The sequence below is a fragment of the Megalobrama amblycephala genome, linkage group LG24 (genome assembly GCF_018812025.1).
Source record: "Megalobrama amblycephala isolate DHTTF-2021 linkage group LG24, ASM1881202v1, whole genome shotgun sequence".
Taxonomy (NCBI): Eukaryota; Metazoa; Chordata; class Actinopteri; order Cypriniformes; family Xenocyprididae; genus Megalobrama; species Megalobrama amblycephala.
Genome location: NC_063067.1, coordinates 10,714,793 through 10,727,555, shown reverse-complemented (window position 1 = coordinate 10,727,555; position 12,763 = coordinate 10,714,793). Strand labels below are relative to the sequence as shown.

At 37.2% G+C, this 12,763-nt stretch overlaps 1 protein-coding gene and 1 long non-coding RNA gene across 4 annotated transcripts in view; one reads left to right on the top strand and one right to left on the bottom strand.

Annotated features, from left to right (window-relative positions):
• LOC125259583 overlaps positions 1-12,763 on the bottom strand; it is a 118,140-nt gene that overhangs the window by 94,337 nt on the left and 11,040 nt on the right. The gene's annotated exons all lie outside the window — the stretch shown is intronic.
• rnd1a (Rho family GTPase 1a) lies at positions 251-10,825 on the top strand. Its single transcript, XM_048177297.1, has 5 exons — positions 251-498; positions 865-952; positions 7,105-7,214; positions 7,402-7,536; positions 7,623-10,825. Exons 1-5 carry the CDS (start codon positions 379-381, stop codon positions 7,866-7,868), a joined length of 699 nt encoding a protein of 232 aa, XP_048033254.1. The 5' UTR covers positions 251-378; the 3' UTR covers positions 7,869-10,825.

Sequence of the window (12,763 nt, the reverse complement as noted above, 5' to 3'; positions counted from 1 at the left end):
CGCTCTCTTTCAGAGCGATTTAATTTCTCAATTTTCATTTTCATCTCACGTCTATTGTCATTTTCACGGCTACCGCGTAAACTTTCTTACAAAACCCTCCCTTTCATACTTTGTTACCATTGCTTGATGTAAGAGGCGCATTTATATCGGCTAAATCAATGTGCAGACTCCAGCTGGGCGGGCGCATTTCGGGGGCAGTGGAACTCGAGCGCGAGCAGGAGAGCGCGTCGCTGATTGGATAACAGAGCTGTATAAATTGCCGCAGTGCCGTATTTCTCTCTTTCGTGGTGATTTAGTCCAAACCCCAATGCGGTCTGAACAAACTGCCCAGGGCCGTCAAACGAGAGAGCCATCGCGCACAGGACCGTCTTATTTACAATGAAGGAGAGAAGAATCAGCCAGCCTTTGGTAATGCGTTGTAAACTGGTTTTAGTTGGAGACGTGCAGTGCGGGAAAACTGCAATGTTGCAAGTCTTGGCCAAAGACTGTTATCCTGAGGTATGTCCTGCTCTCTCTCTCTCTCACACACACGTATACATTGAGCGGATAATGATGTGTAGGCTATTTTCGATAGTAGTGCACTTGGATGCTTGCTTATGACATTATGCAACAATATACTGTGGCATTAATTACGCACTGCGTTTGGTTATCTTGGATATTCATACATCAACAAGGTGATACTCCATGTATGTTTCTCATGCGAGTTGTTTGCACGTGTTGACGCTGGGGGGGGGGGGGAAATCAACACGTTTGAAACAAACCATGGTATCTTATGGCGTTTTAAGCGGAATGAAGTGTTTTTATACATACGTTAAATGATTAAGTAATTAAATAACGTGTTTTATTTCGTCCCCCTACCCACAGACATACGTCCCAACAGTGTTTGAAAACTACACTGCTGGACTGGAATTAGAGGAGCAGCGCGTGGAGCTTAGTTTATGGGACACGTCAGGTGAGAGAGAGAACGACTAACAGCTGTACAGCGGTGATGCTGGTTTACATAACAGAGCATTTAAACTGATGGACACATTTGCACTCAGTCATTTTTGCTAATAAATACACGTGACAGCGCTTTTGAGGAATATCATTAAATGGACCCCAAAATTTAAATTCTGTCATCATTTAGGCCTGCTCATTCCAAACCTTTGCTTTCTTCTGTGGAACAAAAAAGATGCTATTCTGATTTTTTTTTTTTTTTTGTCCATACAAAAACAAACAAAACCGTTTATTTTTAATGTCTACACATAAATAGTTGAAAAAGATGAATGTAAAAAGGCAGCTTCACTGTGAAATGGATTCAAATAGTGAACAAAGTAAATGTGTTCAGGCCAATAGGTGTCTAAAACTGCTAATATTGGAATGAGAGCCAATTCATCAGAGCAGTTAATGCTCTGACTTTGTGCAATGTAAAATAATAACATCATAATTCATATATATATATATGAATATAAATATAAAATCAATATATCAAATATACACTGAAGTAACCAGAGTCCCTGAATGACTATAAATTGCACTTGTTTTTGTTCAGTGATATTTTAATTGTCTTCAGTGCATTATATGTTTCATTATTGCTTCTTTATAATGTTAATAACTTTCATTTAGACAAAATGCTTGTTTATATAATTATTAAAGTTTATTTAGAATGGATTTGGATTTGATTTTAGCATTACAATAACAAACTTTCACTTTACAAAATGACTTTCTGTAAATCATCCACATGCATTTGCTTGTGTGCATTCTCGGCTGTTGTGTTGACTGTTATTGGGCTAGTAGGTAAGTATGTCAGTCAGACATTACAGGTTAGACAAACCATCAGCACCTGAGCCCTGAGTCAGAGAATGCAAGCTGACATATGTGAAGCTGCAGTAAGTGAGAGGATCTGGCATCTGCAACACCTGAGACCTATCCTCAGGCGTCAGACGCTGTGGTGTGCCGTCTTCACCTTCTGTCTGCCTCTGGATCAGACAAGATCTCTGATTAGTTATTAAAATAATCAGGGCTGTATAGGACAGCACAGGATTTTGCCATGTTTTGGAATGTGTCACTGTGACATGCAAAGCCTTTATGATGACGTAAGTGTTTTTTTAGAGATACTGTCCCCTCTCTGAAGTGGATTACAGAGATCAGCTCCTGTTCCAGTGCCTGTGATTTTGGCTATCAGATTCAATATAGAATCAAGGTATTTGGTCAGGGAATGTTTAGTCTGTGTATCTGATTAAGAGTCTTATTAAGATTAGGCTACTAGAAAGCTGTGGTTCAATGACTGATAGCTATAGCTGTTACATTCCTATCTAGTAAAAAAAACATGGAATGTTCTTCTGATAGTCTCATTTCTTTAGTCTATGTTTGGATTCAGAGTTTTAAGTGAAAAGGACATCTGTTAAAGAGACAGTAAAAAAAACTGTCATCATTTAACTCGCCATCATATTGTTTCAAACCTGTATGACTTTTTTCTTCTGCAGAAAACAAAAGAAGATATTTTGAAGAATGTATAGACAAAAACAGTTGAAACAATGAAAGTCAATGGGGTCTAAAACAACATTATGGGTGTGAATTAGTGATTTCTTGGGGTAGGTTTTAGGTTTCTCTCCTCAAAATTAATATTACTGTTATCATACCAATTACACTCAAATTTACTCTCTAAAATACTATTTTCCATGACAAATATTACCTAAAATGCATTGTTTTTATGGTATATTACTGTTTCAATGGAAAACAGTATTTTACTACGTAAATTTTTTTGTTTTTTTACACTTATTTTTTTAGAGTGTATGTACTTAACGTCTGTCTGGCTCTAAAGCTCTCTTTTAGTCCCATCTTTACTTCATAGTATATCATTATCTCTGTAAACAGTCTAAATGAGTACTTTTGATATTGTTTTGGATGGATGATTCATGTCCTCCCCAAATGCCCTTATTATTTTATAACTGATATTTCAACTGAGATTAATCTTTGCATTTGTGTATAGGTTTAATATTCTTAAATCCTGTAGCTGCTGTCATATTGCATGCCGAGTAAAAAGCTGGGTTCTTCAGGGTCATGTTGCGTAGCACGTTGTGTAACATATCAGTCAGTGATGCCTGATGGATCTGGATCTATGTTAATTGTCATGCCTGACTGCTTGACTGAGTGCCTACTTCTAGGATGAGTGGATGGGATATTGCTTTTCTTTAATAGGTGCCTGATAAGGGAGATTATTGTTGTTGTTTTTTTCACTAATTTTGTTGTTTGCTCCAGAAACTCGCAATGAGACAATTAATTTTTTTTTAACCTGTGGCAACTGGGACATTTTGCTAGCAAAATAGAATATTTCAGCCTTTGTTTCAAATTGGTACAAATGTTTTAATTTATTAACATTACAAATAGACTTTTTTTGCATCTGATAAAACAAGTTATTTTTATGTGCAGAACTAATTAATATTAGATTTAGCTTTTTGAAACAATAAAACATCAATAAAACAATTTTCATTATTAAAATGTAAATAATAGTTTAGTAATATTAGTAGTAATACTTTTAGTATTACTTTTAGTCACTACTACTACTACTAAATATATACAAACACACACACACACGCTCTTTAAAAAATTAAAGGAACACTTTTTAATTGGAGAATAGCATCAGGTCAGTTAAACTCCTGGGATATTGATCTGGTCAGTTAAGTAGCAGAGGGGGTTGTTAATGGTTTTACAGGTGGAGGCCACTGACATTTTTTCCCCTACTCATCTTTTCTGACTGTTTTTCACTAGTTTTGCATTTGGCTAGGGTCAGTGTCACTACATGCCCTACATAGTGACTGCCATTAGATATCGGAATGAAATCCTTGGACCCATTGTCAGACCCTACGCTGGTGCAGTGGGTCCTGGGTTCCTCCTGGTGCACGACAATGCACGGCCTCATGTGGCGAGAGTATGCAGGCAGTTCCTGGAAGATGAAGGAATTGATACCATTGAATGGCCCCCACACTCGCCTGACCTAAATCCAATAGAACACCTCTGGGACATTATGTTTCGGTCCAGTTGATGTTGCCAGGTTGCACCTCAGACTGTCCAGGAGCTCAGTGATGCCCTGGTCCAGATCTGGGAGGAAATACCCCAGGACACCATCCGACATCTCATTAGGAGCATGCTCCGACGTTATCAGGCATGCATACAAGCACGTGGGGGCCATACAAACTACTGAGTACCATTTTGAGGTGCTGCAATGAAATTTCAGCAAAATGGACTAGCCTGCTGCATCATTTTTTCACTTTGATTTTCGGGGTGTCTTTGAATTCAGTCCACTGTAGGTTGATCATTTTCATTTCTGGATGTGGCATCCTTTCATTCACATTACCCAGTCAATATCAGTATAAATATCCAGCATGATATTTTTCCCCATTGAGATCTGAAGTGTTTTCGAAATGTTTCTTTAATTGTTTTGAGCAGTGTATGTGCGTGTGTATATATATATATTATATATATATATATATATATATATATATATATATATATATATATATATATATATATATATATATATAATATGTGAGAGAGAAGCTGCATTTCCATTACCCTTCAAATTGCACAAATTGAAGTGGCGAATTGAAAGTTTTTACACTCACATGAGGTGGTTTTTCAGGCAATTCAAAAAAGGAATATTTCACAAAACTGCAATGGAAACAGTTTTTTTTTTTTTTTTCCCCCATATTTACAGGTCACTTGGCATTTGTAAAAGTCGATCATTCTTTAAAGAAGGCGCAGTATGTTTGGAAACGAAGACAAGAGAGTTCTTTATTAAACTCACAAAAAGAAAATAATTACAGGAATACTGGATTCTAAACAAAGAAATGCCACAATTTATCTAGACCTTGAAGCAGATAGGAGGGAGAAACACCTCATACATGGCCGCTCCCAAGTAGCTTGGATAGCATGCCTACGCCTCCTTCGATTAAAAATAATGGCTAGTGCAGTGGCTGCAATATATGTAAACCTACTAACCATGAGTTGGAATGACTTATTGTGAGAGGAAAAAAATACATTCACATAGCATCAGTTAAAATTACGTTCACATAACATCAATTCATGGAAACGGCATCATTTCACACGTTGACATTTAGAAAATATTGCAAACGTTTTGCGCAAATCTGTAATGGAAACCCTGCAAGAGAGAGAAAGAGAGAGACATACTAAACATACTTCCTTATTATGGAATGTTAAAAACACTGAGATGGAATTTCCCAGTCATATTGACCTGGAACAGTGAAACAATACTGGGAAAACTGTCAAGACAAACTAACCCCAGACACTGAATCCAGATCAGAAGAGAAAAGAGTAATTGTGAAAGAAAACACATTTTATCTGACTCCGAATCTTGCATAAGATCAGAGCTTGAGAAGCCAATCAAACAGCTCCCATCTATTCCCTCATTACGCCAGTTAGGCTTTGCTAATTGTGCACAGCCTTGTTAGGTGGCAACGCACTGGAGGAACACTGGCAGAGCGGTAGATGCTCGTGCACCCACACGCAAACACTCATCAGCATACGTGCACAAACACACTCTAATCACGACTAATTACAGAAGCTTTAATTGAATTTGCTCATCCGGCTCACGCTGCTTCAGGCATCTCTTCACACGCTCTCCAGATCAAAGAGGAGACGGCCATGAGAGGCTGCAACTGAGCCTTTGACAGGTCTGGTGTGGGCCACTCCTGTAGCTCTTATCATTGGAAATTTGATTCAAGAGGAATATACAGTATTTTAATTTGTTTTTCAAACAGTCAGCTGTCAAGAGCAATTGCCTCTTGACAGCCTCTTATATACTGTTTTGCTAGAACAGATATAGGGAGATGTCCTACCATTGAGGTTTATGCCTGAATAGATCCATGACCACTCAGAGTGCATCTGCTACCCAAATATATATTTTTATGTCAGAAAAAAATATATTTATATTTTTCATTAAACAATTTTTCTTTACAAGAAGATATAAAACATAATTGGTTTTAAATATAGAAATTTCAAAGTGTAATTAAACAGCCATAAATTCATCATTTTTCAACTTATAAAAAAAACAAGATATCAAAAAATGTAATTATATATATATATATATATATATATATATATATATATATATATATATATATATATATATATATATATATATATATATATATATATATATATATAAAATTAAAAGTAAAAGTGTAATATATTCTTTACAATGACAGCTGTAAATGAAAAAGTTTCATTAAACAACTTTTCTTTATAAAAATATATCTAAATATATAATTCATTATATTATATTATATTATATTATATTATTATTATATTAATAGTGACAGCCATAAATTCATCAATTGTCTTTTACTGGAAAATGATGGTACATGGTCACTGGTTTATGATTATTTTCAACCCATTTTTACTGATACTTAAGTTGAACCAAACCTCATCTCTGTTTGCAAACTAATTAATTTGACCACGGTGACATTTAAAACAGTTAATTCACTACAATGGCCTTACTGTCGAGAGCTGTATTGTCTAGTGGAGTGCATAGATAGTGATATGAGGATTGCATGTAGATTTATTGTTTTGTTATATCTCTCTTATCTTTCTGCTGGTAAGCCATATACTCTCTGTCTAAACCTAGTTGGCTGAGTCACTGTCTACATATACAGCAGTAATATGTGACCAGAGAGGCTCACACAACACCCAACATCTGAGCTGAGAGTCGATATTCTAAGCACAAATACATGAATATTGGGTAAAATGCATCTTTAATGGACTTTCTTATAGAATAGAGCCATAGTATGACAGTGTTTATGTGTGCATCCTTCAATGCCGTTGCCGTAGTTACGGAATGAGATGAGGTTCGCTGTGTGCGGGGGACAAGACCTCCCCGGCAACTCATTCTGTCAATATAGGAATCTCCGAGACTCGCCCACACACATGCACACACCTATTACAAGAGCTCCCATATGATTGCCATTTACATTATTATGATCGCCAGATCCCCTCCATAACATTTAATATTCCATACTAAGTAGCATGTGCTTCTTTCTCACCAGTATAATGTTATTTAATGCTAAGTTTCCATTATTGACGTTTATTGTGCGGTTGCTCTTGCAGGTTCACCATATTATGATAACGTCAGGCCTCTCTGCTACAGTGATGCAGACGCTGTTCTGCTCTGCTTTGATATAAGTCGCCCTGACACCGTCGAAAGCTCTCTGAAAAAGGTGAAGTACATTTTAAGTCTTCTTAAATTTAAATTATTCTTTTTTTTTTTTTTTACTTGTTTTCCAGTTAAAATATCTAAAAATCCTTAAAAAAAGATGAAGGGTGAACTACCCCTTTTTCTTACATAGTGTTCAGAACTCATTAAGAATATGATTTTGCAGTATATTAACAGTTCTCTTCCTGCAGTGGAAAGCCGAAATCATGGATTTCTGCCCCAGTACTCGAATAATCCTAGTCGGCTGCAAGACAGACCTGCGTACAGATGTTTGCACACTGATGGAGCTGTCCAATCAGAGACTGACGCCCATCTCCCATGAGCAGGTCAGTCAATCATACCCTGCCTTTGTAAACTAGACTCCTCGCCTCTCTTTTTCCCCCATCTCTGACTGCATTCTGTCTGTATGTAGGGCACCTTGTTGGCGAAGCAGGTAGGAGCGGAGGTGTACCTGGAGTGCTCTGCATTCACATCGGAGAAGAGCATTCACAGCGTGTTCCGCTCAGCAGCACTCACATGCCTCAACAAACTACAGCCCCCCATAAAGCAAAGCCCCACCCGCCGGCTCTCTAAACGCCTCCTTCACCTGCCCAGCAAGGCAGAGCTCCTGACCTCCTCCTTCAGCAAGGAGAGAACCAAGAGCTGTTGCATCATGTGAGCCCCACGTGCGCCACTCCAGCTCCAGAAAACGCATTTTCGCTCTTCGAGAGGGTTGGTTGGGGGGGGTTTGAGAGAAGGGGAGGTCATGACCTTTCATGACCCCTCCTTCTCTATACACTTAAGTTGTTCTTCTTCCATTCTGACACCCCACCTGCAAACACACTCATCCCTACGACAAAGAGCTGCTGCCATTGTTCAAGGTTTTTGGCTGTTACACATCCTAATGCTAAAGTATCGATTGATTTCTCTTTACATGAACTGCATTTTGTATTAATGATCAATCAATCAGACAAAGAAGGAAACGCAGTGTATATTGGACACTGTTGAATATTTTTGTGGGTAGTCTTATTTGTTAGTGTGCACACATGTATGGGAATGTGGGTTGAGCTGTGAACGTAATTTAATATTTAAGGGGAAGAGGATGTGTTACACAGTACGCACTTTAATGAACATGGATGTGATTGTTGATTGGAAAGTGAGAGGATGATTGAATACAGGTTGGCATTAGTTGCTGTTTCAAAACAGAATTATGCATTGCTTGTACTTGCTTGTCTCTGGCACTGATCTACAAGGAATCAAAATATCACGTCATTCTGTTAGAAGCGTGAGGGGAGGAGCCAAACAAGATTTTATGTCCTCCTGAAAAAGGAGGACAGTGTTATAAATCTTGCTAGATGAAGCATCCAATCACATTTGTACAATCCAGATGTATTGGACATGCTGACACACTCTTTCACTTTCTCTCTCATCCCTACTGTAGTCCTTCATGTGCTTTCTGCCTCTAGAGAATGGGTCATAAATCTCAGTCAATGAGGAGAAGCCCAGCATTGCCTGGGCCATTTCTCTGTATAGAGCAGGAGTTATTGCCACAAAGACCCCTTCCAGATGTTCCAGGCATTCTTTTTTTAGAAAATAAAATCCTTCACTGAAGTAATTTTAGAGATGGACTGGGAAGGTCACGGGGGATTACTAAGGGACATTGCAGTCCACCAAAACTGATCAATGTTGCATAAGCGAGAGGACAATTTTAATGCGCCAGTTGATTTTTCTTCTACAGTAGTCTTAAAATCTGCCCCAATGGCTAATTTTTATTAACGGGCCTGTAAAAAGCTGATTTCTCTTGTTAAGTGGTGAAGCTACTGGTTATTCTCTGGACTGGGCATTAGATTACATTGTAATTTCAGTGATTCTGATGCATTCGGTTGGATCACTGTCACAGAGGACTCTCATCGTAAACCTCATTCTGGTAATCTCTGTCTTAAATCCCACAACCCCTGGTTGTGTAATGCTTAATCGTAAAAACAACTAAATCCTCACTTTGGGCTTATAAATGGCTGAGTAGAAATGAAATAAGTCAGACGAGACAGCATTACTAAGAATCTGACCTCAGAATTACTGGTCCAACTCAAGTAGTTCATCAAATATAATATGATCAAAGAAATTGTTTGGGGAATAACTTACACTACCGTTTAAAAATTTGGGGTCAGTAAAGGCCAACTCACTGCACCGACAAATTACAGTACGTCATTTCTCAGACATTCCAAGATCCGACAAGCAGAGATTCAACATGTTCAATCGGCGAAAGCCAGAGTAGACCAATACCGACAGACGGCGACAGGGGTAACACACTTATCCGACAAAACCCGACAAAGTGTCTGTTTCGTCTGTCAGCATCTATTGGTGCAGTGTGAATCAATTGGCCTGAAGAGTTTTTTTTTTTTTTTAAAGAAGTCAATCTTTTTATTCAGCAAGGATGCATTAAATTGATCAAAAGTGACAGTGAAGACAGTAATGTTACAAAAGATTTCTATTTCAAATAAATGCTGTTCTTTTGAACTTTCTATTCATCAAAGCATCTTGAAGAACATGTTTTATCGCTTCCACAAAAATATTCAGCAGCAGAACTGTATTCAACATTGATAATAATAAATGTTTATTAAGCATCAAATCAGCATGTTAGAATGATTTCTGAAGGATCATGTGACACTGAAGACTGGAGTAATGATGCTGAAAATTCAGCTTTACCATCAAAGCAATAATAGAGAACAGTTATTTTTAATTGTAATAATACTTTTGATCAAATAAATGCAGCCTTGGTGAGCACAAGAGACCAAAAGGTTGTGTATGTTTGAACTTAGTTTTCAAATTTGGTCTTACATTTCTTTTTCTTTCTTTTTTTTAATTAACATCAACCCAAAATGTTGTGAAAACTCAGTCACAACACCTGAAGAATGAGAGTGAAAATACTGTACATAAAAAAAGGTCTTGCCTTAACTGCACCTACATTATATCTACAATATTACAACTATATTATATCATTATATCATTTACTTTGTAAACTCTTATCTGAAAGGAACTTTAGGAGTTTGTTCAAACATCAACCTGCATCACTAAATGCTACAGTACATACCAATCACCGTTGCTTAGCAACAGACAAGTCAGTTAAGCTGGACTACATGTCTGAAAACCACTCGAGATAAGTTGAAAGAGAGAAACAGGGTGTAAACAAAGTGAAAATAAGGACAAGTTTTCTCACTGTAGCATAACAAATGGCTTTTTCATGGCTATAGTTTATAGTTCAATACATGAGTCAACTTACAGACCATCATCTTGATATAAATTTGTTACTGTTGTCTGGTTTAGTAGCACTCTTATATGTTATATGTTTGGTGGTCCTCCACAATCTTCCTTTTGTTACTTAAGTCTGGACGTACATATGTTGTGCATAATCAGTTTTGTACAGCCCTTTAAATGATGTCTGCAAACAATTTCAAAACAGACAGTATGATTGTGTGTGCTATGTAATGTGTAACTTATTAATGGTTGATTATTGCGGTTCTGTTTTATTCTTCAGTTTCAGACAGTCTATTTTATATTGAATATTGGTTATTTTCCCTCGTCTTTGGTGTCATGTGTCACTCTTAAATTAATTAAAACCTGGATTTGGTCAGTAAATTACATGCATGTTCCCTTCTTTTCAACACTCATTAAGAAAAAAAAGGTTAAGACTTGCAGATCCAATAAGCAGTCCAAAATATGAGAAATTTAACATGTCTAAATAACATGTATTTAACACACAAATGGTAGCAATCTTTTTTTATTTTTTTTATTTTTTTTTTATGGAAAAGTCATGGCAATTCATTGGTCAAAAAGCGTGGCAACCCTGTATCCTAAATATTAGGAGAGATTTCAAACCAGACAAAACAAAACATCTTCATATGACAGACTCTTATAGGGGATCTAGTATGCCCCTTTTTACAAGATGTAAAATAAGTCTCTGATGTCCCCAGAGTGTGTATGTGAAGTTTTAGCTCAAAATTCCCCACAGATAATTTTTTATAACCTGTTAAAATTTCCACTTTTTGGTGATGAGCTAAAACGGGCCATTTTTGTGTGTCCTTTTAAACGCAAATGAGCTGGTGCTCTCAGCCCCCTTTCAAGATGGCGGAGGTTCAAGAGCTCATGCAACAAAACAGGACAATCTCACACACTAAAAATGTCAGAAACTGTCAGTAGCTGTTCAGTTCAAACTGGATTCGGACAATAATGTCTACAGAACCAGGGAATATGCTGCATGGAGGTAGAACAGGTATAATTTAGTTTAATTACGGTTATAACTTATGTTGTCACCTTGCTTTTATCCACTATTAGTACGAGCCTATTGTAGCAGACCCCCTCCGAATGATGCAAAGCCTTCACTAAGTTTTACGAAGTTTACTGTACTTCACACAAAAGATGAAGCGTCCGTTCTCACCTCACAAAATCACAGTAAGAGCTGAATAAAACAGTACAAGAACTGTGCATTAAAGTCTTATCCAAACTCTCTCTCTTGTCATGAACATACACAGCAAATTACACAAAAACACTTGTTACTTATAGTAAAGAAATATATACAGACCTTATGCCTTTAATAAACTGGTAAGCTTTATATCCGTAAAATAAAGATGAACTGAAATAAAGTGCATGCTCCGGAGACTATAAGCTGGATCACAAACAGTTTGTACTGATCCATCCTTGAGTAACAACTTTTTAGCAAAAACCTGTTTTATATTGTCCCTTTGTACAAAGCAGTCTGGTGTAAAATGATTCACACAGACAAACAAATTTATTTCCCTTCAAAAATAAAACTAATATACTGTGTCTTCTGATGTCGGGAGTTCATGAAGACTGTTGTGTTGTTGGACGTAAGAGTGAACTTAACACCTGACAGTGTATAACTCGCTCAGGGAGGGGGTCTATGCTAATGTGTCAGTGTCCATCAACAGTCTTGGATGGGGCCTGTACAAACTGACATCACTTTGTACAGAATCTGCAAATGGTTTGTTCTGAGACACTGCTTATGATTTAAGGGGATTAAGAAAAAGAGGAGTGTGTGGACTTTTATCATTACAGGGTGGTTGTGTACACACACTGTGTCAACACACGTTCAAACACCATGTAAAAGTGATTTTGCAGAATAGGTACCCTTTAAATGAGCCATTTATTCACACAGCACTCAAAACTAGGCCAACAGGTCTAAGAAAAACCAGGAGTAAATCATGCGGTTCTGCAGGAATAGCAATGAAACCGCTGAATAACGAAGAGGCAGAAACATTAAAAAGATTTCCTGTGTGCATCTTCACATATAACAGAACTTCAGTGAGAGCTGCGCACTCACAGTCAACAAGCAGACAAGGCTTTGGAATATATGGAAAACAATGGTGATATTGTTAGGTAAAAATAGCTTTAGCTAAATAAATAAACATCACTTTTCTCCTCAGTCAGCTCTGTAGTGACATACACTACTTTTTTAATATTTTTGAGTCTCTTCAGCTCACCAAACCTGCATTTATTTGATCAAAAATACAGTAAAAACTGTAATATTGTGAAATATTGTTACAATTTACAGGGTTA

What these genes read in the sequence shown, in the direction of transcription:
- rnd1a (XM_048177297.1), top strand. Translation starts at nt 379, where the DNA reads ATGAAGGAGAGAAGAATCAGCCAGCCTTTGGTAATGCGTTGTAAACTG. An exon ending in TAGTTTATGGGACACGTCAG is followed by an intron (nt 953 to 7,104) that starts GTGAGAGAGAGA and finishes TTGCTCTTGCAG; the next exon opens with GTTCACCATATTATGATAAC. An exon ending in CGCCCATCTCCCATGAGCAG is followed by an intron (nt 7,537 to 7,622) that starts GTCAGTCAATCA and finishes GTCTGTATGTAG; the next exon opens with GGCACCTTGTTGGCGAAGCA.